At 39.7% G+C, this 27,172-nt stretch overlaps 1 protein-coding gene across 1 annotated transcript in view; it reads right to left on the reverse strand.

The window, feature by feature from the left end:
- Window positions 1-20,256, reverse strand: part of ehd3 (EH-domain containing 3) — a 49,719-nt gene extending 29,463 nt beyond the window's left edge. The window contains exons 1-3 of the mRNA XM_036581193.1: window positions 19,533-20,256; window positions 13,312-13,488; window positions 8,578-8,675 (exon numbers count right to left, since the gene is read on the reverse strand). Coding sequence (XP_036437086.1) covers window positions 8,578-8,675; window positions 13,312-13,488; window positions 19,533-19,759 — 502 coding nt within the window. The 5' untranslated portion in view covers window positions 19,760-20,256. The remainder of the gene's footprint in view (window positions 1-8,577; window positions 8,676-13,311; window positions 13,489-19,532) is intronic.
- Between the last annotated feature and the right edge of the window lie 6,916 nt (window positions 20,257-27,172).

Genomic DNA, 27,172 nt, shown 5'->3' on the forward strand with positions numbered 1-27,172 from the left:
TTTATTCGCAATAGAACACAGAACACATATCAGATGTTGAAATTGAGACATTTTACCAATTCATGAAAAATATTAACTCATTCAACTTCCAACATCTGATGTGTTCTGTGTTCTATTGTGAATAAAATATGGGTCTGAGATTCGCAAATCATTGCATTCTGTTTTTATTTACATTTACGTCCCAACTTTTTTTCCGAATTGCGGTTGTACCTGTAGATAAAAGAAAGCAGAAAACAGATTAATAGAGAAATGTCATGGGTCTTTCAAGATCAGTAATGTTTATTTGTCTGTTAATAACACCTATAGAAGGCAGCAGTGAGTAACATTTGTTTATTTGAGCTTGAGCTGTTACTAATGTTTACATTGGCTAAAATCAGCCCAATGTAGCTGCTTTGAGATTGTACTGTAACAAAAAGAGACAAATTACTGATTTCCTTTATTCTATTGTGATTAACTGTCAGCTAAAATTTCATAATCATGACAGGCTGATAAGAGCCCTCCATCATAACTGATCAAACCTGCAAATATGGCTAATAATGAATGAACTGTAGAGGTTTGTATGAGTGCTGTATGAGCACTAGGACAGCAATAACTGATTGACATCATATATAATATCGAAATATAAAATGATGGCAACAAATCTTGTCGATTAGTTGGCTTAAGGCGGTTATCATTTATGTTGTTTGACCGAAAGATGGAAAAGACAGATGGAGGAAACTACAGCGGAGGGTTGTGCCCGAACCAAAAAAACAAAAGAACAGCAACCTTCACTTTAACCTCATCTAAAACAGTGTTTCTCAGCCCTGCTGCTGGAGGCCTACTGCCCTGCACATTAGTGCTTTTCCTGCTTTAACACAGCCACTTTGATTCAATAATGTGTTGTTATTGAGCTGTTTAGTTGGATCAGGTGTGCTGGCAGCAGGGAAAACTCTAAAACAGTGGAGGGCAGTCGGCCTCAAAAAGCTATTTTTTTAGTGCTGTTTTAATCTAGTAAACAGAAAAATGAACAACACTGACTGAAGGGATGAGCTGTATTTTAAAAACCTGTCATCTAAAATGTGCTATTCCGTTACTAGGCATGGTCATCCTGACTAATTTTGAATTCCAGTATCCAGAAAAGTTACCTGATACCTGATTAACCGCAGAGAAGGGGGAGAGCCACCAAAGATTTCGGCTGAATTAATGTTACCTTTTTAGGTTACAGCACAGGTGCTGCACAAAAAATATACATCACTCAGAGTCAAAACATTTTACTATTTTTAAAATAGCGGAGTGAAGTTGGTAGGTTTTGATAAGCTAAAACTACAGCTAACTGATACAACACCAGACGCAGATGGAGATCTGTAACCTTCTACAAGTGTTTTTCTCCTCTTTAATGGGCGACGTACCAGCATGTTGGTTTGTCAGAAAAATATATTTGAACTGTTTCTGGGCCTAACATCAGCCTGGACCAGGGGTCGGCAACATGCGGCTCTTTTACTGCCCTGTTGTGGCTCCACAGCAGAATCAGATTTGTAGGTAAAAATAAAATAATCCTCCTTTACAGTAAAATAAAGCTCTGCTGATCGTTCAACACAGTTTAACAATAAATGGTCTTAAACTCTGGAGTTAATGTAGAACTGCTAATTCACCCTTTAACCCTGAAGATCAGCGCAGACTGCTGGTCACCATAGCAACACAGACAACAGTCTCGTTTTGCTAGTATATAACGAAACGGCAGAGAGAGAGATTTAAGATGGACATCGAAAATTTGGAGATGAATGGACTTATTTGCATCTATAATCACTCCAGCTGGTTTCCTGATACGTTTAATCTGCAATGAGAAACTGAAAACACTAAAAAGCTGCAAAGCTGAAGTCAACTTCTTTTTCGAATTGTCCCATTCCACCTTAAATGGTGCAGCAGTTACATAATGGCGCCTCAGGCACCATTTAAGGTGGATCGGGACAATTCAAACAAGAAGCTGGTGAATGAGAAGCGACTTCAGCCTTGTTAAAGAATGTATGAGACATTTTACAAGAAACTGTTCTACTTTTGTGGAAAAGTTTCCTGCCAGAGACGCGAGAAAAGCAGCTGTAGCTGAGTTAAAGCTTAAAGCAGAGCAAAGTGAGTCTGAGTTTTCGTTCAAATTTTATTTTTTAGCCTATATTAGCAAATTAGCACATAATGAGACATACTTACAGCCAAGATGGTAAAAGGGCATAAAATTTTGTGACTCACAAGGTGGTTTGATTTTTGTTGAAAGAACAAAATGGCTCGCCTTAATATTTGGGTTGGGACCCCTGGCCCAGCCTATTTAGCAATAGCTGTGATATCTCTCCCTTTACGGTCATGTCTTTAACAACGCGTTTACATTAAGGCACTCATGTTTTTGTGAGCAACAAAGTATTATACAACACACTCGCAGATACAAGCAAAAGTTTCATATTTTACAGCTCTGTTAAAACAAATTTGTTAAATTAAAAGCACGTTTTCACCGTCAAACAAATACCTGAATATTGATTTTAGTATTCGAATACTGGCACCTTCAGGACCCATGCACATCCCTATCCACGACCAGGGTTAAGCTTTGCCTAAGTTTTGTCTAATAAATTATTAATAATCATCATTTGCATCCCTGCACAACAATAAACAGCCCAATTTGCTCTCAATCATTAGCAGCATTCATGGATACATAAATTGTGCAAGAATCTCAAATATTAAAACTATACAAGAAATAACTGTGACTGGAATGCAGGTCATTATACATATATATGCATACATGAATAAAAGAAATGGGTCCTCTGTAATAACTACAACATTTAACTGCACGTTTAAAGTCACCCAAACTTCTTATAAGCTGTTATTACTAGAATATTACTGTCATCTTGCTATTACATTTAAAAATAGTTGTGTAATTAAATAATTAACACAGTCAGTTCCATAATAAACGACATTTACATTTTATTTAAATTCTGTGTTGACGGGTCACAGTGTGCATTCTCTTTTTTTCCAATTTGAGTCGGTGTCGATAAATGACAAATGTGGCTAAAACATAAAGGATGTTTTTCATTTCTGGAAAACAAGAATATATTCACAGCAATAACTATCAAATTCAAACTGTAAATAAACATCGGCTTCTGCCTACTAACACATGTAATATTAGCATTTTTGCCAGAATATCTCTGCCTGATTCAATGTTCTACAACTGAGAAGTTAATGATCACAACATGCTTTTCTTATTGCAGGCTAGTAACTACAGGGAGATTCACTCGAAAGAGGCCCCGAATATTCTGTAATAACTCTCTCTAGGACGAATCAATCTGAACGAACAGCGTGCAATGAGCTCCTCAGTATATGGGGCTTGAAACAAGCTGGGATGCCCCTGCGTCAGAGCGATGAGGTTTGAAGAAGAGAGTGAGACATGGACAATGTCGCCGGACAGCCGTTGCGACATTTATCCTCCGTTTGCAACTTCCGGGTGCAGACCCCCCCCGTACCCCTTCAAGTGTCTGGCAGAAAACGAAGGTCACTTCCAGCATCGCATGTAATGCAATCGATTACACAGAGGTCAAGATATGTAGTGTGATTCAGATTGCTTCATCCTAACAGGAGTTACAGCAGAATATTCGGGGCCTCTTTCGAGTGAATCTCCCTGTATAACTCCTATGTGCTACAACCCTTTAACGTGCAGATACAGCAGAGCGAGAGTCATGACAATAAAAAGCACAACGGCTGCGTATCTCTGTCTTTCTTGTTGAAATCCGTCGTTCCTGTCATGCTGTAGGAATGACAGAACAGGACTGACAGTGTGAGCTTCTCATGCAAAACATCTGAGATTTTCAAGTTGCTCCTGTGCTGAAGTGGCAAAACGTCTGTTTTTACTGTCAAATTTTACTGCTTTAGTTTAAAGGCACATGCGCTCTCTCTCCTCTCTCTCTGTCCCCTGAGGTATTTGGACTTTGTTTATGTTACTCTTGGCACAGACAGGGGACTAGTGAGTCATGATGAACAGCTCTTCTCTTTGCCGATACTTAGATAACATGGAGGTGTAGTTTAGGTTTACAGAGTAGATAAGTCAACATTTTTCACCTGCTTATCATAAGACAATTTGTCAGCATTAAATCAGAGATATTAAACTTAAAGAAAACATGTGTGGTCACTGGCTGATGTAGCTTTAGCCTTATGTGTAATTTGCACTTACATACACAAACGAGTGGAACTCACTTTAATGAGACGCAAAACATGAGTGGGTCTAATCCCTGGGCTGCTTCAGTTCAGCTGGTGCAGCAGGGCCAAAAGGAAAGTGCTGACGCCGGGCAGCCAGCGCGATTACTCTGGGCTGCCCCTATTCTAATGGACTTTGCTGAATGAGGGATGAAGTAACCATGCGCTAAACAAACATGATCTTGTGGGCATGTGGATGGGGGGGGGTGTGACCACCGTTCAGTGATTTGCATTACAGGGACATGCCATTATGGAGGTTCTGGGCTGATATCAATAACTGATAGCTAACTTTTTTGTTTTATTAATTTTCTGCATTTTAAAAACTACTCACTGTTAGAACAAAACCTTGTACCTGCATAAAGTAACTTCACAGGAGAAGGTAAAACCTTGACATTGACTGGATGCTCATGTAAAAAGATAAACATCTCCAGCTCGATAAGCTGGTGCAAAAGCCTCTGATGAGTAGATTAAACCAACCTGAGAGTGGGTCTGAACATGTTGCAAAGGAAGGACTAAAGGTTTAAAAATGGTGAATTTCCAAAATTTGCTTTAATTTGACTTTGTGATTTAGGAGTAATGCAGAATTTTAAATATATCTTCGTTTTAAGTGGCTCTTTTTTCACAATTTTGATGAATAAGAGCCAAAGATACTGCTAACACTACTACTACTTATTATTATTATTATTATTATAATAATAATAACAACAACAAATACTTTTCTTCTGGTAATTTGTAGACGGTTCCTAACTCTAGATATTGAGATATTAGAGATATTAAGTCATCTTTTATTTATGCCATAAAGTACATTGTCACTGTCCAAAGAAAACCATGTATCTCCATTTTAGTCGATTTTTATTTTTCTATATCATTTCAACACACCAGCTGTACTTTACGTTGTGTGAACATTTCATGATGACTGGACCAATAGAAATGCTCCAAAATCACTTGGAATGAAACCTGTTTACATTAACTCACCCTGAAAGGTAAGAGCGTTTTTGCCCTCTTCTCTAAAATTACTATTTTTCGTTAGACAGTGACGATACGGTTGAACACTGTGAATCTAAAGTCAGTGACTCTGATTTTCATTTTATAAGATATAAGGCACAATGCAGACACTCCCTTAAAGCCAGGCCTACATTTGCACATTTTCCAGTTTTGGGGAGCGTCCAATGAATTACACAACTTTTGCAGTAAAATACTTTTATACAACCACCCATTTTACAAACTAGAGATCTTAAATTTCTACAAAAACATGTTTGAGCTTTGTTCCACTTCGGAGAAGAGTACGTCAACTTTTAGGAGCCTTTGTTCTTCTACTATAACAAGTTCATTCCTGACGCTGTGTCCACTTCGCCTCCTCACATCCTGTTCATTTCACTGGAAAGCTCTGCCGCGTCGCAGTGGAATCTGAGGCACTGCGTGGTGAAAAAGTTCAGCAGATTTATACATTATGCAGATGAATGTGGCCCCTGAACTGCATTTAGCCAATCAGGCAATCGAAGACTGGCCATAGTCATGAATGGCATACACAGCTTTCAGCTCTCTTGCTCTTCCTTGAATCCATATATTTTACCTACATTAGGGTTTTCTACAGAACTGCTGACAGTGAAGATCTGGAGGGAAGACTTTTTAACTGGATGAAGTTGGTTTGAGTAGGAAGGCATAATTTTAATCATATGGAGCTCACAGGTTACCTGCTGAGGTAGCTAGTTTACTAGTGTGATTTCTAGCTTGTGTGGACGACTGGTGCATTCTGAAAATTATAATACATGTACATACATATTTTAGTCTCACTGTAAGCTTCTTTGCAACAGCAAACAGCGTATCAGACCGTTTACTGTCCCAGATATGTTCAACATAGTTCCTTCATTTCCATAACGACAGACCAATATCCTCCATTCCATGCCACAGGGAGGAAGACCTAGTTGCTCTTCAAATAGTCTTCAAAATCCCTCTCATGTGAATTTTTCTTACTATGAACTTCTCTAATATTACAAAGCTGTAAAAACATCACAATATTGAGATTTTTCCATGTGGATTCAAAACAGATGCCTTCTTTCTCCAGCCTGCAAAGGGAAATGCTTCTTTTCAAAACTCTCTCTCTTCTGCTTAGTCAAACTCTGAAAACTAGAAGAATGCTGGCACCAAAGATGACTGTGACCCTAATAATGGCTGAATGAAATGAAAAAAACAGCACATCCATATATTTTAGCCTAAGTCTATCATGATCAAAAATAACAGAATTTATACTTCGGTCATAAAGACTTGGTCCCTTAAAACTGCGCAAAGACAGGATTTACAGTAGATGGAGATAACAGTACAATGACACACTATGGCATATAGATATGGACAAAATACTAGTATTGTGATTATACAACTGCATATTACATACCCTGCAATATATTAACACATTTTGGCGGATTACTAACATGACTAAAGACTGACCTGAACTCTTGTGACCAAAGTAAGTTATTTTTGTTAGATTACATGAAAAGCTTGATTCATAGAAACACAGCAAAAAACACTGAGACTGGTTAAAGGGCACTGTTGCATACAGTAGTACTGCAAAAGGCAAATATCGCAATTATGATTAAAGGAACACTCCAGCCCAAATAAAAAATTTGACCATTGCCACATCTGTTGTCAACATGCCTACTCGCCTCCTACAACACCAAAGCATTAGACTCTAAAGTGAGACTGTCTGGTTTAAACCCCCTTCTGGTGACGTATATTGTGGGAAGATCTTTTGAAAAACTTTGGGACAAATACTAGAGGGCTGTTTAAAATGTCTTTCCCCTCCTCCTCACTTGCTAGGATCTAAGTCAGTGCTGTTAGGAAGCCACCATAACCACCATATGTTTGTAATGTGAGGGAAAACTGATGGACAAAAACACAAAAATGAAATAAAACACAGTACATATTACATGACATGAAAAAGAACCAATTAAATGCTAGTTTTAGGTGAGTATGCCCTTTAAATAGGGCTGGGCGATAAAACGATAACGATAAGTATCGCGATATAACTTTTCCTCGATAGAGCGATAAGACAGGTTCGATAAATGTTCGATATAATACACCACTCTCACACTTCCACGTTTTAGCGAAAGCCCTGGTGGCATTTTCTACTGCAAGAAAAGCGACACTACTCTGCTGTTGCCAGGAGAGGGCGCACTTCCGAGTTTTTTGACTTGATTAAAAAGGGAGGGGGCCACGAGTAAAGAAAGAGTCGCCAAATATAACCTACTTTAGCAACGGCTGAAACGAGAAGTTATACAGTCCCTGTTTGAGTGGAGCGACCGGCGATCTGCTCTCCTGTCTTACAGTGTGAGTGACGAGGTCAGTGGTGTAACTGTACTGTCCTACGGTGAACTCACTTATTTCCATGCATCCTAACAACTTTAGCGGTGTTAAATCACGTCTGCAGCGCCGTGTTACAGCGCCAAACTGCCATATTTTAGTATTAGTGCATTCTCGAGCAACGAAAGTGAAAGAAAGAAGTGGTTCATGTTCAAAAGTAAACTGAGGAAGCTGTGAGGCGTTGGAGAGCGGGAGAGCGCTAGCTTTCCAGGCTAGCTGTTTTTAGCTGCTGGCTAATTGAATCAGCGCTCCGGCACAACACGGTGAATTGATGATACTGTAGATCAAACAAGACAAAATCACCACTTTCAGTTTAAACGTGCCTAAAAGGAGGACTCTGTGACTGGTGTGAGAGATTCACACTGCAGATAATGCTTTTACACAGCGAGCGTCAGATATACTGCGGTTCACCCCTTAAACTACTACAGTAGCATAGAGAAACCCAGCCGTCTAGCTGGTGTCTGAATACTGTGATCTGCTCTGACATGGATGTGGTAGGAGTGACCGCAGTGACCTACCGAACCGAGTTGACGTTGTTGAGAAACTAAAGAGTTTAGCGCTGTTGTTGGCCACTTGTTTAGCGTTTGTAATGGGGTAGCCGAGCGCTCGACACCAGACAGCTAAAATAATCTGCTTTCTTTCTTAAATCATGACTATTACAAAAATTACAGCTGTGCTTTTCCAGCTGATAAAACAGCTCAGACACTTTCTCCCACTGTCCCAAGACAGATTAGTGAAATGTTCCACTGATTGCCGAGTGTTTGTCCTGATCGGACCATAAGTGATAGTTTAAAACCACAGTTAACCCCCCAGGAGCAAAATCAGCCTTCAAACGTGAAAGAAATCATGATTTGACATTTATCGCGATATGTATCGATATCGAACGATATGAATTTTGTTTATCGTGATAACGTTTTTGGCCATATCGCCCAGCTCTACCTTTAAATGATATGTTTTTTGTGTGTGTGTGTGTGTGTGTGTGTGTGTGTGTGTGTGTGTGTGTGTGTGTGTTACCTCTGCTGATCCTCTGCTTCTCTCCAGACAGGATTCCTGGAGTGTCAATCACGCTGATGCTCTCCAGAACAGGGTTCGGCAGCTGAGCACACACAAACCTACAGGACAAACACGCACATTACATCATTATATACATTTCAATAGATTAGATATACAGGCAGAGTATAAACATGATGTAAGATGTCAGAAACGGTATCAGTTTCAATGCAAGATTAGAGAATAAATAAAAAGAAATTTTACATCTTTATTATGGGAGAAATATTGGAAGCAGACTTTCAGAACAAAGAAGTAAAGTGGGGTTGAGTGGTTTACAGTGTCTGAACTAGACCCGATTGAATACGCAACACAGAGTAAATCCCTGCAGAACACTGGTTAGACAAACTTAACAATAACATCTCATTAATCTTCCCTTGGCTGCTTCTCAACTGCTAGACACAGAACAGCTTGAAAGCTATAAGATTCTGCCGATGACTGAAGTGTATGACATTGTCACAGACTGTACACAGACTGTACACAGGCAGTGACGTTGAGTTTGATGGCGTTTATTTGTGTGCATATTTAGGAAGACTTCCACTTTTTTCTTTCAGTTTTCTACATGAGAAATTTTGTGGATGATATCAATTTTAGAGTTGAATCTTATATTGAAATAATTTTGGTTGAACAGTTCTTCACTGACAGATATGATTACCACACATCTTAAACTTATATAAAACTGTCATCACCACTGAGCAGCTTTTCAGTCGGCAGCTGTGACAGAAGAACAGCTAAACAACCTGGAATCAGCCAGAAATGAACCCAACACCATTCGCCAAACTAAATGGGCTGTAAGATGCTTTACAGACTGGCTGGAACAAAACAACATTAATACTGATCTGGCAGAAACTGACAAAACTGAGCTGAACTTGATATTGCGGCAGTTTTATAGCTCAGTCTGAACTTCAAAAGGCGAGGCTTACAGCAGACTGTGCAGCGAGTGGGCGGAGCTCGTTACTCTGACGTAGCAACAAGCTGCTCGTTAAGGAACTATAATTTGGTGAAGGAACTGCGAACATTAAAACATATTAAACGTCGCGTTCACGGCCCAGTTTATTAATTTATTTATTTAACTGTTGTAGTAAAGCAATAGAACACTCGAGGAGTGTTGATGATCTATGGCGACCAAATCACAGTGATGTTATTTTGTGATAACACACTCCCTCTCGGGCTCTATTGCTTAAGTAAGTTTTAAGCCTCGGCTCAGGCAAATAATGACGTGCCGGGGCGACGTGAGAGCGAGCGGGCGAGGGCAAGCAAGGGAGAAAATGCATGTGTGAGAGCCTCAAATCTCTTTACAAAGGCATATCTGCTCCACTTTAACACAACAAATCATTAACATTAAAATGAAAACTGGCTGTTTTAATATTTCAAGTTCACTGAGCGAAACAGTAACATATGGAAATGTGCAGATGATTTTAAGAAGCATATTTTTTTTTTTCTTAATGCTACACCGCTTTTTTATTTTGTTTTTATGGTTTAGTTCAATACACCAAATCAACAATGCTGAATCACTGCATGTTTTGTTGATGTTTAAATCTTTGTGTCAAATTATAAAAGTAGCTGCACATTTTACAGGTTAATTTAAAAAATCTGGGTGATGATCTGCCAGACTATACAGCTCTACAGTGAACTGGGCTGAGCCTCAGAGCTTTACATGCTCAGCCAACGTATCTTCTCATCTGTACCACTATAGAGTGGAAGGAAAAAGTAAATTTCCACCAGGTGCATGATGGGAAATAATCTCAAAAATCTAGTTGCAGTCTGGCAAATACTGACACCACAAGATCCCCAGTCTTTGAAAAATCATAGTCTGTGACTAAAAAGTGTGACATGTCTTTAGATGTGAGAGGGTGTCAGACTTTAGTCTTTCAAAAGTCTATTCAAAGTCTTCTAGTGTACAGTTAGCATAAATGTGGGTTGGAGTATCTTGGGAAGTTCTTTAAAGATACTCCACATACAACGAACTCGCATAATAACGGCCACATCACCTCACAGCCGTACTGTCACTCAGGTCTGGTGATTTATGCTGCACCTAAGGTATCTTACCCTGAGGTCACCTATGTTGTAAAACCTGCTTTTGATATTCTCTATACATATAAATGAATGCACTAATAAAATGGAACTTCTATTAAATAAGAAAGAGCTCAATGTCTGACCTGATTTTAAACACTCTGCTAAACAGCCGCACAGAGAACAACTGATCAGCAAACCAATAGAACCAATAGAGCTCTATTGTACTACTTCTAACCAATTTCCCTGCACATAACTTTACATATAACACTCCTTTTGTTACCAAGTGTCATTTATGAGACAGAGAGACAGAGAGAGAAAGCATATCTAGCAGGCAGCATTGCAATGGCTGCAGCTGTGACTATTTGTAGAGTCAGAAATGACGTGCATGTCTATAAATACATATAAAAACCAGGCCAGTCGTCTAAATTTCCCAAACATTTCAGATTATAAACACGCTGACAAACCATTCATTCGCTTGACAGATTAAAGCTCTGTTATGTGCAAATGTCTAGAGAAGTCTTTCCCAAAAGCTCATGAACATGGTTTTTTTTTGGTCAGAAAAAGGGTCAAAAGTTCAAGTTCATCATGACTGTGTTCAGCCAAACATCTGTCTGCAGCGACGCACGCAGGGAGCCAATGTCATGTTCCCAAGTCCTCCTGCTAGACCGCCTTTCTGCACAACAAACAACGCCCCATGCCAAGTTCTCAGCCCCTTCAAATAGCTCGAGTGCTAAGTGCTGCGAGACACCACCTGCAAAAATAATCAGCCGTCACAACCTGAGGGACGTTCTTCACACGGCTACAGCTCTAGCCTCAAAACAGAGAACATTTTTGGGGTGAGTGTCCCCAAATAAGTTGGAGCATGAAGGCTATTATGAAATGAGAGAGTGCTCTGAACTCCCCCAGTACCTGTTAGTATGATCTTAGCTTTATGGTGCTGCCTCAGAACAGCTCTTGCTCTTTTTACATAGTGTATGAATGAGATCGTTTCCAGTGCCCAATAAGTCAGTACGCTTAACAGCATAGTGCTGGTCACAGAGCCTGCAGGAGATCATGTGATGTATCCAGACTTGCTGATGGTCAGGAGGAGACCTCCAATCGTCCAGGCAAGGAAATTCAATCAGAGGAGGAATGTAGAGCTGAAGCACCAGGCTGTGGAGTCATGAGCTGAGTGCCCTGAGATCACCCAGAACTGGAGAAACACAGACCCACTAAAGGTTCAGATGTTCCACAGCAGAGTGACAGAACATGTCTCACTATGAACATCTGCAATAGAGGAGTCTATAGCTTTTCATCTTGTAACATACAAGGGCTACTTTGGTAAAGATGCGTCAGCTAAAGCCTTGGGTCACTACACGCCTTCATAACCTGTTCAGGGTTTAAAAAGATTTTTTTGGGTGACTGAAATATTGGGGATCACACCCTACTCAACTCTTCAGGTGCTGCTGAACCGAACAGAACTCACTGAACTCGAGCAAACTCTCGTTCTCCTGTTATTAGGAGACGCAAATAAACAAACGTGGAGCTGCTGCTGCTGTTTTCTCTGCCATTTGCGCTGAAACAGCAAAGAAGCAGCAGGTAAAAACATGTTTAAGTGAGGATCATGGATTTTAAAATGTGATTAAATTTGGTATTTTTTAGAGGTTTAAATGTACATAAACTCGATTGTACCTTAAACTCAGTTTATTAAAAAGCTTTGCTCCACACGCAAGAGACTGAGAGATTTCCTGAGATTCCAGGCTAAAATCAGGGTAAAAGTCGTGTAGTGTAACCCCGGCTTAACGAGGCACACATTATCAACGTCCACCCCATTGATCTAAACCTTTGCCGCTTTGCTAACGATGTCTGAATTACATTGGTATGAGAAGATAATTGCTTAACCTGCTGCACTCCAAGGACATATATGGACATACATCTTCATTTCCTAAGTCATAAATTTAATAACTGAATAATAAACCTGGAGTTTAGATCTTAAGGGTTAAGGATTACAAACAGCCCAAAATTACTTGGGAAAAAATCAGGTTCCATTGACTCACATTTTTGAGATACAAGGTTTTGTTCCGACAGCAGCGATAAGATAAACCGACATATTTAAAAATATGCTGCTGACCAGAACGCTGCCAAGTGTGGCCAGGAGTCATTACCAGAATTTATGGACATTTTACGCTGAAAAAGGTGCTTTGCAGTGAAATAAATAAAATGTGTCAAGCGCTTATAAATGAATTAAATGTATTGCATGAACAGAATAATTGTCAAAACAAGTAAACCTAAAGAAAGCAAAATGTGTCAATGTAATATTTTTTATTTGTGTGCAGCAACTTTACACAACAAAATCAAACTTTTCAGTTATACCATGATCTTAATAAATATCACATGAATACCATAAATCTCAAATACCATACATATCTCAAGATCTCCAGAAAACCACATTTGTTATGTTGTGACAACTATATAAATAACTCAAAATGCAAATAACACAAAAAACACATGCAAATCTGTGTCCTTTTAAGGCTTCTGTCACATCATTGTAATGCAACACTTTCATTTGAGAACACATTCTCCTTGCTCGACGTTATGATGTGTTATATGAAAGTCTTTCGATTGAAATTATGGTAAAATATCTTCCAATATAAATCCAGAGATTGTACTGTTGAAATTTATTCTTTAATTTAAAAGGAAACTGACCTGTTGAGGAAAGCATTGCCGAATGCGTTGAGCTTCCGAAAAGGCTTCTTAGGATCTACCACCAGAGCGTTCCCTGGTATAAGCCCCTCTATGTCTCCATGCATCACGGCTATGAAGGAGTCCGTGGTGGGCTCTGGACCGATCCGCATGCCTGGGAAGTCCTGCTCCAGGAGGTATCTGTGGAGGGAAACACACTGGTGTGTATCAGTTTTAGTGCTTTTACAAAGAAATGTAAACTAACAATATTTGACATGATCCTTTATTATAATACATCATCACACACTCATTCATTGAATTCATTATCAGGAATTCAATGAAGACTTAATTATCCATCGAGAGAATCGAGTTGACCTAAAAATGTAAAATGCTAAATCGGTCTCTTCTAGGTTTTATTTATTATTTGCAATTTTTATCATTTTTAACTGCAACTCTCAGTAACTCCATCCATCCATCCATCCATCCTCTAAACCGCTTATCCTTCTGGGTCGCGGTGGGGTGCTGGAGCCTATCCCAGCTGTCATTGGGCGGAAGGCAGGATACACCCTGGACAGGTCGCCAGTCCATCGCAGGGCTCAGTAACTTTATAATACAGTAAATCCTAATATAGACATTCACCACTTCTACCTCCAGGAAGTCCATCCATCTCTTATAAATAAATTCCAACAGTAGCTGAAGTTCCCATTAAGTGCCATTTCACATGCAGTGGTGAATGTCTGCCAGCACTGTTTACTCTTCACAACACTGAGCTATTGAGAAGGAAGTGCGAGAGTCATGTGACTATATTCACAATTACAACACACAAGTTCAAATGACAAGGTAATTATTACAGGACACTCTGGGTGTCCTGTGCACTAGCCAAGGTCACGCATATGTACATATACAGTAGTGTGCAAAAGTCTCATTATTTTAACTCCTTTTTCTGGGCAATAAAAAAAATAAAATTAAAAATGCCACATATCATTAGAATAAAGGTAAATAACCACAAAAACAAAAATGTCTTTTTTCAAAAAGTAGTTGATCTCTTTTGAGCTAGTTTGAAAGGCCTTGGAGTGGAGAAAGACTCCAAGACAGGAAATGCACTAGTTAAGTTCCATCACTGGCACACCAGATTTAACATAAATGACTGATTAGCCAAACCAAGTGTTGGATTATAACTATAAACAATACCAGGCTGACAAGGTGAGGTTTGAAAATGGTTAAATGAACACAGGAACATACATAAAATCACGATTTACTGCATTAACATTAACTATATTTGTTACTTAAGTGCACAAATAAACTTACTACACAGATAAACAGCTTTTTAAATCTAATTTTCTCAGTTGCCTAAAATTGTATATCTACAGTTTGTCACTGTCAAAGCCTCCAAAATGATAACTTTCCAGAAAAAAAGGAAAAACAAACAGTAAGCTGTGATGTAAGATAATGTACATATGTATACAGGAAATGTGAACGATACTAAAGTCTTAAACATAAATAAGTAACGTATTACAGATATTTATGACATGTCAATGTTCAATGATAGTGGGTGCAGCCTGCGAATGCTTCAGGGCAGAGACATAAATATCACACTAACTCCTGTAGGACACTACTAGATTTCCCTTGAAGTGCTCTGCACTGACTTTCTCTCTAATGGTAAGAATGGAGCGATGAGCTGAGCTGTTTTTCGAGCTCTATGATCAGCCAGCAGGAACGAGGCTGTGGCCACAGAGGCCTTCATGTCCTCTATGAATAATGCACATGGAGAAAAAGAGCCAGGCGAACACACACACACACACACACACACACACACACACACACACACACACACACACACACACCTGAGAGCAGACTGAAAGACTGAACCCTCTTCACTCTACACTCTCTCCAAAAAAAAGTCACATTTAGTGAAATGATTATGTGCCATTGATTCACATTAGTGCTGGGTGGTATGACCTCAGATCAATGTCACGATTAATTGAATATTTTACCTCGACTACGATTAATAAACGATTATTTTGTTATTGTTTTTGTTTGTTTTTTTGCCCTCATAGTTCACTGACAAGGTTTCTGCTGTAAATATTCTCTGCATATCTTAATGTAAATCGTCTCAACAGCCAGATCGGAATTCACACGACTTTTACGTCAATCCAACTCGACATTCGTCATAATTTAGCGCTGCTGAGACTCAAACATTTGGGCTGATATTTCTGTACTAAAATTATTAGAGACTCATCCAAAACCCTCCGTGTTTGAAGAGACTTCTAAAGAAATGTCCGAACGCGGCCGCAGGAGAACGAGGCTGCAGCATCAAAGAACAGTTAAAAGTCTGAAAGCAGAGTTTAAAGAATTCGAGGACGCGAACCAAAGAAGTGACCGCGCCCTTTTTACAGCTCGAACTCATTCTGGGTGATGAGCCCAGCTGTCAGTCAGTGAAGCTTCATGATGGCTCCTGTGATGCTGGTGAAGATGAAGCTGATCCTCCGGGAGCGACTGGCGCTCGTTGGCGGTCGTGATTGTTTACCTCTGGATGAGCCGTGAAGCAGCGTGACGCTCTGTTCTTTTGCACATGCGGCTCAGTTTAGGAGCTGATCTGTTCAGACTGATGACCCATACAGATCACATTTAAAAGATAATCTGAACAGCCAAACAAAAAAATCAGATTTGGGTCACTTTTACCTGCTGTGTGAACGTAGCCTTAGCTTCCATGTTGCAGACTGGACATGGCGGAGTCACGCGGTAGTAAGTATTTAAGGGGACAGTACATGAACACACAGAGTGGAGAAAGGATTAACAGAATTTTTTTAAAAATCTAAATAACCGACATGGGCAACATTACGTCGGTTAGAGGTTCTGAATGTCGGTTTCGATTTCTTTGATTAATCGCCCAGCCCTAATTCACATAATAGTTCCTTTAAGTGCTGTTGATGCGTTCCTGTCCAAGTCACGTCTCACTGTTAAATATATGAGGAGGTCGAACTCGAAAGGGCTTCAGTAACAAGCCTTCCACTGACAAACTCAGCCTTAGAGTAACTACACCCCACTATGTTCAGCGAACTCCACCCCGGCTCAATTTGGGAAATACTCAAAAATGGGAGGGAATGAATAAAGTGCATTTTTTGAACTCTAAGTTTCATTCAGTTTGACATCAAGGTCGCAGACTGCATCACTGGTCAGCCAGGATTTGCTGCAGTGGCCCTAAATCCTTACGTTCTGCAAACTGTTCAGTGCACTTTCCAGGGTTACATCCGAGTCAGCTCCCACTCAAATTCACGTTCCCCCTCATAAACCGGACCCTCGCGCCGCACTCACTGAACAGAAATCAACAGTAAGCAGTACTGGAACTACGGAAAGCGGAAAAAAAGTTCGAGAAAGTCTGTACGGACGAAAGGCTGACGCAGTCGGTAACAATGGCCATTTAACGTTAATCTTACCCGCTCTCCATAGTTCCAGTGTTGCTGCCTGGTGATTTCTGTTCAGTGAGTCGTGCCCGACAGTTTGAGTTGTGAAGGGAAATGTGAATTGGATGCAACACCAGCGGCCATGGAGACTCACAGGAATCCTCACTTAAATCAGTCCAACATCTTTATTACAAACTAAGCTCAGATTAACTGAGTTATTTTCAGTTGGTACAGACAGCTGGCATATCGCAGGTATTATAGCGCGTAAGTGCGTTTCTCTCCTCGCTCTCGGCTCTGCGCCTATAGCAGAGTTGAACCAGAGGGGGCGCTGCAGAGGCGGAACTGACCACAATAAAAATAATATTTAACAGTTTGGAAAGATGTGTTCACATTTTAAGCAGGGCTGGTCTAAATTATTATTACAGAGAAGCACATTCCAGCTGTTAATGGAACACTTCTGTTCCTGCAGTCCATCCCAGTCTTGGTTTGCTGCTTGAGATTCCCTTTTGAAAAGCGAGTGTAATTGAGAAGAGTCATGAAGCTGGAACTCTAACCACTCACACTCTGTTATTTCAGCTAGTACTTACTAAAGCATGACAAAACATTTTGGACTAATTAACAAGACTAATCAATAACACCGGCCAACTGAAATGTCCAATCTGCCGATACGCAAAGCAGCAAAACTACAGACTAAACTGAGTGTTCCCTGTTTGATGACCAGCTTTACAGATGATGTTCTCTGTTTATGGCCTGGTTAGTGTCTTTCCTTTAAACGGCCTTACATTCTGAAAGCTGGTACCGGTGCGTAACCACAGTGATGTCAAAGTCATGGGGAGTTCCACTTGTAACCTGGTAACACTCCGTGCTTTCCAGCTCTTCGTTCCCACCAGGGGTGACCTAGAGTTTAAATCACTCAGGTTCTGTCACTGGAAGAGCCCACACAGTGATTTAGCAGGGGGGTCATGGGGAGGGAGATGCTCTTCTACCAGAGCTGGTAGCTACGGTACAGCTTGCCTTTGCTCATGAAGTCCAAAATCAAACTGACTACAGGGCCAAAAGCCATTGCTTAGAGAAGAACTCCACTGATTTTTCAAAACTGATATAGAATTCATTGGCTGAGATGTAAACAAAGTCATTCAGGGTTGTTTTAATGTGAAATTTTAAGAAAGTTACCATCTGATTTCCTTACAGTGGTGGTGATAGGAACCAGGGGTTGCAATGTCTAACCAATAGACAAACATACTAAGACCTGTGGGTTTATTGGTTAAGTAATGTTGATGTTTTGTTTAATGTTGTTAGTCACCATTAATGCATTTTAAAAATGTTTTAGGTCAAAACCTTCTCAAAACATTTGTCTCAGGCATTTAGCTGTGTATTCATAGCTATTTTGTGTAATAACTTTCTTTCAGAGGCATTAAACACTTTGGGCGTCCGGTTTCCAACATCACTATTTAAACAATTGTGACTCTAAATTTCTCTAAAACACAGTATTTCACATCAACCTACTCAGAATGACCTTGTTTACATCTGAACATCAGAGGAACTGCTCTTTAAGAAAGAGCAATCCATGCCTAACGCCACAATATCTGATAGTATCTGACACAGGCTCACACTGTGTATGTATTCTGATGCTCTCAGGCTCACCCTATACTCATTCTCACATAATAAGAATCATATAATCCTGCCATAACATATCATTATGTTCTCTGCCTGCTTATCATAGGCAGTGCTGATTATTAGCCTATGTAACACAAACATGTGTTAGCCTGCACTTGTAAGTGGGTGTGGTCAGGTGCAGGAAGAAGTGACCAAATTCATTAAGCAAATGATAGAAAATAAAAGGTTGTGTACTCTGTCACTCTTAAAGGGGAATTCCATCCATTTTTCAAAATTTATGTATACATTTTTTTTTTTTTGCTTTTATTATTCATAATGTTTATATTGTTAACTCCTCACCATCCCATGTGTAATAAATCAGTACCTCATGTGCAATTCTCTGAAATTTGGGTTTATTTATAATTCTTAATATTGCTCATTTTTGTAAAGGATAGAGTTAATATTTTTCTTATTTTTACTTTTAGTTTATATGTATATATATTACACACACACACACACACACACACACACACACACACACACATATATAGTAAAAAGTAACAAACTGTAAAAACCTTAAGTAATTAACAAGGTTAATTACTTGCTTGTTAATTCTCTTCTTGCTACTCTTTTCTTGAGTGTCTTGGTTTCACTTTGCTGCTGGAGCACTGTGAATTTCCCGGTTGTGGGACTAATAAAGGATTATCTCATCTAACTTCAGACAAAGTCATTCAGACTGGTTTGATGTGAAATGATTCAGCTGCAGAGTTAAAGACTGCTTTCTTCACAGTGGTGTTTAATGGAACCAGGAGTCCCAGTGTCTACAGTGCAAATGTGGCCATTTTATTTACTATTTTATGTAACGTTCATAATGATGGTAAAATAATGGTCAACCTGGAAAAATAAGGAACCTATGTGAGCATTTAAAGGGGAAAAAAATTATTTTGCCTTAAACACCCCCCATGCACCCCTCCATCATGAATGAATTAAAATGTATTGAAATTTCATTTTGGACTATAAAACAATGTTTCAGACATCATAACCATTTAACGTAACTTTATGTGAGGGAGATTTTAGAGCTGGACGTCTGGTTCCCATCACCACCACTGAACAATCCTGACTCTGTTAGTTTCCCCAGAACAGAGCACCTCCCTGCCTGTCAGACAGTTTTGGTGGACAGTGCAGAGATTAACACAGAGAACATGAATAAATAATAAATAATAAATAAACAGCCAGGTAACATACCGTATGAAGCTGGTTTTGCCGGTGGAGTACTGGCCCACCAGGAGAACCATGGGCTTATTGTCGAAGTCTGCATCTTCCAGAGCCGGAGAGTGAAACTCGTGGAATTTGTAGTGCTCTTCCAGAGGCAGCAGCTTGGTTTTGTACAGCTTCTTGAGTCCCTCGCTGACGGTCTGGAACACCTCAGGATCCCTTTTCCTCCTGTCGTCGGTACCCAGCCAGCTGAACATGATGCAGGTCGAGAGCAGACAGCCTTACAGCCTGTACCGAGTTGTGTTACAGTGTTGCCCCCTTTTCAAACAGGCGGACAGAGAGAGGGTGAATGCGCTGAATGGCGAAGCGTGGAGCCGATTTCAGATTCGAAACACTACGCAGACATCCTCCACTGACGGGGCTCGAAGGCCGAGCGAGAAACCAAACGCGTTCAGCCGAATCTGAGCCACAGACGACAGAAGTCTAACACATAAAACAACGGCCGAAGACGCTATTCGTACGCAGTGACAACGACCATGGCAGGTCGTGGAAGCCCGAGGCGGCTGTGGAGGAATCCAAACAGGCGCGCAGCGAGCCGGCCTCGCGCTGTATTGTCTGCCAAGCGCTGCTTTAACGGCGAACCGAGGAGGTACCGGTACCGTCGGTCCACACCGTCCTCAGAGAAAACGACAAAGGCGGCGCAGAAGAAGCGACGGCGACGTGCGAGCCTAATAAAGCTGCCAGCTTCCCCCGGCGGATTTAAATGAGACTGCGCCGGAGAAACCCGACACGGCGGGATCTGCCCAGCTGCTGGCGAAGCCCCACCCAGAGCCAAAGGCGAGAGGAGACAGTGATGGCAGCGCCATCTTGGCGGCCGGGGCCCACTGAGAGACCCAAACCTCAGCCAGCACCAGCACCAGCACCAGTACCAGCAGCAGCTGAGGTTCCTGAGATTTAGCGCCTTAGCCTTGTTTACTCCTGAATATCCTCAAAAAACAAACACTAATTCATAATTTAGGGCAGATTTGTTCAATGAATGGACCCGGAGGATGAACGTGAGTCCAGCACAGAGAGAGACTGACCTTTAACTCATAAAACATCATTTAGATTTTCTATAACGCGTCACTATTATTAGTCAGATTATCCCACATAAGCGCCTCGATACACTGATGACATCTGCTGGACTAAGGCCGGAATGAAGAGGGCAGAGCTTCTCGAAAGAGGGCCCAAACGTACGGAGCCCCGCTGGTGACATTCTGTATAAATAGAAATAATGCGTGGCCACGATTTAGTAAGCCGTGATCTCGTTCCCGCGCCTTGCTAAGTCATGGCCACACATTAGGATCTCGTCCCCATGCATTATTTTTATTTATACAGGATGTCATCATCAGGGCTTCGTACAAACGTGAGACGATGAGAGGGGCTCTGGATCGCGTTAGACTACTGTTATAAAATAAGCCATACAGTTAAAAAACATGTTTTAACTGCAATAACCTACACGTGATTATGAAATTATTTAAATGACAGGACAAATGCCAAATAAATATTATAAAATATATAATGAAAGTTGTTGTCTCCAGGAGTCGTGTCACTGGTGTTACTGCGTAACAAAAAAAAAAAAAAAAGTATAATCTCTTATTTTGAAATAAAAGTCACACTGATGACATCACTTGAATTCCCTTTACCTGTTTTCTGAGGATCTATGAAGAAAAGCTCATGGTGAGTCCACTGAGTCTTTCAGTTATCAGAGATTTTCTCATTTAGCTCATGATTTCATATGAAGCTTTTGCTGACGTCACTGGTGTGACCGACTTTATTCTTGGGTAATTGGGGGAAAAAAAATTGTGTGTGTGTGTGTGTGTGTGTATATATATAAAAATAATATTTCATATTTTAATGGATATTCCAGAATTGACAACACATGGTTTGATGCTCTGTAGCAGACATTTTATAAAATGCATTTTTTTTTATTAAAACTGTCTCTGGTGTTACCTTTTTGTAACGTCAGTGAGGATCAGTAACACCAGTGACTCCTATGGGGAGATAGAAAAGTGAACGTTTCTGTAAAAAAAGACCTGTAACTTTGTGTATTTGAACTTCAGTTAACCCATCAAAATGTAGCAAATATGGAGCGAGAGAACAGCTGATGGAAATAATGATATAGCCATATATTAACTTTATGATAAAAGTCAGGCGCATATATATATATATATATATATATATATATATATATATATATATATATATATATATATATATACACACATACACATACATACATACATACATACACATACACACATAGATTTTTTAAAGCAAAAAAATAAATAAATAAATAAATAAATAAATAAATAAATAAAATAAAATAAATAAATAACACACATGAAGCTAGCATATGAGTAACATACGCTGTCTATGATAAACATTATCATATATTGTTAAATGTGTTACACATACATGCTTGTATATGTTCATGTGACTGTCCTATATGTAAAAGTGGCCAATTTCAAATAAGGTGGCATATCACATTTGTCATATGGACAAATACATTGGAGATGAAAATGGAAGGGCAAAAGTGGAGTGTGTATTAAATGAAATTAGCCAAGATTGGAATCAGCAGATTTTGTTCCCAATGTGTAATATTTATTATTTTGGCCGATCTGTGTTGAGTTTATGATGTAAATAAAATGTCAAATTAAATGAACGTGTTCACTTTATTTTACTTTTAAAATTTAAATTGCTAGATTGGTGACAGTAAAGAGCAAATAAATGTTACTGAACACAGATTCTCATGTACTCCATCTCCCAGAACTCCCTGGGAGACCATGCGACTCAGACCTCTTGGTCATCGGCCTATCACAAGTCTCGCTTGCCTGAATACTGATGTGCTGCACCTGCTTCTTGCCCCTTATTAACTGTAGCTGGCCTTATTTCTTTGAGGTGCTGCTGCTGTCTTTGAGCTACTGAGCAGTTCTCCTCTGCATTCGGTCTCTTCCCTTTGGACTGTGTTTGCTGTATTTTTGAACTTAATGTGACCTGCTTTGTTAATCCTCTCATCCTGGTTCTGACCTTCACCTGTGTTTTTTGACTATGTCTCTAGATTTTTCTGATTCCAGTAAAAGCCTTAGTTTGGTTTTATTTGCAAGCGTCTGACTCTGTCACAATAACTTATATTGAAATTTTAGCTAATAGAATGTGCTTTATGTCTATTTATATATTAGCCTAGACAGTGTGAGTTTTGGGTAGGCCAAAAGCCAGCAACCACTTTGGTTGGAGGAATGAGAACCAAAGTGTGGATTATCCAGTACTTAATGTAATCTACATTGTTGTGTATCCTAACCTGACAAAGCTTCATAGCAAATAAGTTTTCTGCATGACCGAATCATTTTACAAAAGACTGTTTTCACCAGAAATGCATGTCTGATCAGAACTAAGCTAATGTTTTGTGAACTCTGGTTTGATGACAGACTTTCTTCTGGCGAACATTCCAAATAGTCATTGGCTTGGAGGTGTTATGTAGTACAACCAACTTCTGGAACTGTTTAATGAAGGTCAGCATGTTTGTTTTATTTGTTTATTCTCTAATCCTCCCCATGTTAATGGATGACTAAGGGTTCTTTGCCTGTGTTTCTCCTCACATTTATACCAGAGAAAGAAAAGGTCATAGATGACCACTGCAGTTTCTAAAATCTTCCAAGAATCAGAAACTTTGTCAACCTGAAATTAAAATTGGCCTTTTCTTACCTTTGTTAGTTCATGTCCCTCGTCATGTTAAGGAGGATTCACCATCAGTACAATTTAAATAGCAAAACTTGTTTTCCCATACAAGGAAAACGTCTTGGGTTTTGATCGTCACTATGTACCAGTGGGTGGGGAAAAACAATATTAACCAATAATATCTCACCTTCTGCTTTTTCCACCCCAGCTGACCATAAAGTGAAACGAGCAAAAATCACATCTAGCTCAGAGACTCTCCCTAATACTGAGCTTTACTCAGAAATGCACTTTATGGCCAAATGTTAGTGGACCAGACCATCACACCAATAGGAGCTTGCAGGACATCCCATTCTAAAACCATTGGCATTTATATGGAGTGCCCTCCTCCTCCTCCTCCTCCTCCTCCTCCTCCTCCCCACAAGGTTTTGGATTGTGTCTGTGGGAATTTGTGCCCATTCTGTCAAGAGTATTTATGAGGTTGGACTACAAGGCCTGGATCGCAATTGATGCACCAGTTCATCCCAGAGCTGTTCAGTGGGGTTGAGGTCAGGGATCTGTGCAGACCACTGGAGTTCCTCCACACCAAACTCTCTATGGATCTCACTTTGTGCACAGGGGTTCAGCCATGCTGGAGTAGGAAAGGGCCCCATACTATTGCCACAAAGTTTGAAGTGTATAATCATCTGAAAGTTGTATGCTGTAGCATCAACATCACCCTTCACTGGAACTACTTTTGCCCAAACCCTGAAAAACAGCCCCCATCCATCATCCCTCCTCCACCAAACTTTACTGTTGGCATTATGCATTCTGGTAGGTAACATTCTCCTGGCATCCACCAAACCCAGATCCATCAGACTGACAGATAGTGAAACTGATTCATCACTCTTGCGCAGTTCCATGCTGCTTCCAGGGGTAGTTTAGAACTCCGTAGTGAGTGATGCTACAGAGGATAAGTGATACATGCTACTTGCTTCAGCACTCTGCAGCCCCACTGTGTGTTTGCACTTGGTAGTGGAGCTGTTAATCCTAGACACTCACATTTTACTATAATAGCCCTGCTGACTGGTCAGAAGCAGGGCAGAAACATCACAAACTGACTTGTGGCAAAGGTGGTATCCTATAACAGTACCTTGTTTAAAGTTAGCCAGTAACCAGTACGACCCATTCTACTGCCATTGTTTGTCTATGTTCTTGATTTTATACACTTTTTTTAATGGATGCGGCTGAAACACCTGAACTTAATTAGGAGGGGTGTCCACATACTTTTGGCCATATAAATGTACATCAAGGTATGGAAGGAAATGCATTATGATTTCTGATTCACGTTGACTTTAAAGAGGTAAAATATAAAAAGGAAGATAGCAGATGTCAATTAGATTTTGTTCACAAGAAGTTAAGTTTGCCAGTAATTGCGACATCAGTCGTTGAGTAAAATGTGTATGAAGTTTTCAGATAATACCTCACTGAAGGCATCTAACTGATAAACATTGTCCTCATTTCTCATTTTCACCAAGGATGCCTCATTAAAAATATGACTTTAGTTTAATAGTAACTTTAGGAGATTCAGTGAGTGCACAGTGGTCTTTCAACCAGCAGATGGTGCTAAAAGATCAGAAATAAAACCCTGACCTCTTTCACTTTTACTGTCATAATACCAATCTTTTAATTAAACCCCAGTCAAAAGTGGCTGCAACTCTTGGGCCTATTCTTAGTATTGGTAATAACAGGGTTATGTATGCTAATACTAATATCCTGTATTTAAGTGAACTGATTCTGGAATGGCTACGGTTTTGACTGTTCCTCATTGTAACGTTAGTAGTACAATGAAGTAGACAAAGAATATGTACCTCAGAGACATACATCCACCTTTCAGTGTAGGAAAAGACTTATCACTAGATAAAAAAGCAGATTAAATTAGCAGGTTTTCCACTTTCATTGTTTCCTCATTTTTCAAAGTCAATATAGATACACAAATGCAGTTTCTTTTGGTTGCGGCATAGTGAGCTACTTGTTGAGACCTTTTTGCCTAATTTACATTACAGGAAAAGGTTAATTTAAGCAATGTTTAGATTCAACAGGGCTGGCAGTAAATCAAGCCCAGATGTGTTGAATTGGTCCACTCAGTTTATCAACTAAATTTGGTTAATTGAGTACATAAAGGGGCTATTTCTTTTTCACATTTAAATGAATGAATTATTTTTCATTTAAAATGCTGAATTTTGTGTGTAATTTTGTAGGTTGTCTTAGTCTTATTTAAATTCTGTCTGAAGATCTGAAACAAGTGTGGCAAAAATATACAAAAATAGAAGAAATTCGGAGGGGGCAAATACTTTGACAATGCAGCTGTACAGTGCATCAAGACAGTTTTATATGGTGATGTAATGCACAACTGTGACAGTGTGCATCATGGAGAATGAACAATCTATTAATTATGGCTTCCAATGCAATTCTATTGTTTGAATAACATCATTTTTCTTCACTAAAAAAAAAAAATTGAGAAGTTAGTAGTGTAGCCCTGACTGTGATACCAATAACCTTTGCCTGTCATTTGTTGGCTACTTGAAATGATTAAATGATTTGATTTACTGCAAAAATAGTGGCTGTAGTCTGTCTTTATTTTTATACTCAATATAGAAATCAGTTAGTTGACTTTGTACCTGGCCTTACTCTGTTGTCACAATATGGCAGATGTGTTGATGTGGTTTTTAATTTAGGTGGAGCAATATTAAATTATTTATTATTTGCCTTTGAAGTCAGATAATGAATGTGTTGAGATGTGTACTGGGAAACATGTAGATAACCTACACTGCATCATTAAATACAACAAAATAATTAAACAGACATACAATATTGAAGCAGGAAGCAGTCTGGGAGCAGACAGGACAACCGATCAGTACAAATAATATAAAAATAGACTTGATTGTTGACTTTCTTGGTAGTTTTATAGTGAGACGGGGTGTAATAAATGTTGATTTGGGGACAGGGAGGGTGATGATTCGAACCAGCGACCCTGGGAAGCACAGGTGACAAGTGGAATTACACCCCTTTGAATGGTGGGGGAGAAAAAAGGCAGGAAAATCAAACAAAGATGCCAAAAATGGCATAAAAATAAAGGATACATTTCAGAAATCGAATAAATGACCAAACAAAAACACCTCTCAAAGGAGAAATGGGGAGCTGACTATATTTCAGCTTTTCTTTCTCCCTCTACCTTTTTATTTTTTTTTCTTTGTCTTGAATAAACACAATGTTTTCTTTCTCCTTCTTTCCTTTTTCTCTTTCTTTTCTGTCAACTGGCCTAGAATTGTGCTCTATTTTCTCCTCTTTGTTTACTTTCTCTTTTTTAAACTTTAAATCTCCTTCTTTTTGTCTTAATACCCACCTGGGCTGCGTACCATACCGGTCACCCCTCTACAAAGGTGTGACAAGGATGTGCTGTTTGCCACAGCCTTAAATGCCGGTAGCAACAGGTGTGCCTGGTTGGCTCTGATCACCCCTTGGTATTCTGGGATTTTGAGTCTCCTGGAGTAACACTCCCTCGCCGCCATCGCCCTCTGCTGGCAGCCGGCAGCACAGGCTGACCCTTTACACGCTACCCTGCAAAATTCAGAGACCACTATTAATTTATTTAGTTTCCAGTCAAAACATTTATTCTTTTTTTCAGTGTGAGGAAAAAGCAGAAAACACATTTAACACATTACACAGACGTCTCAGCAACCAAGTACAATATCAATATCGTTTTTTCAGTATTTACTGTGTCCATCTTTTGCCTTTATCACTCCATTCTTTTCGGGAGGCTTGCTTTCAGTTGTTCATTGAAATCTGCAGAAATATTTTTCCACACTTCCAAAGTTCAGTCTTAGAATTTGGTTGCATGCTGTGTTACTCATGATCCAAGTGATCCCAAACACATTCAGTGATGTTGAGCTCTGAGGTGGCCATTATTCTTTATT

The sequence above is a fragment of the Colossoma macropomum genome, unplaced genomic scaffold (genome assembly GCF_904425465.1).
Source record: "Colossoma macropomum unplaced genomic scaffold, Colossoma_macropomum, whole genome shotgun sequence".
NCBI classification, from domain to species: domain Eukaryota; kingdom Metazoa; phylum Chordata; class Actinopteri; order Characiformes; family Serrasalmidae; genus Colossoma; species Colossoma macropomum.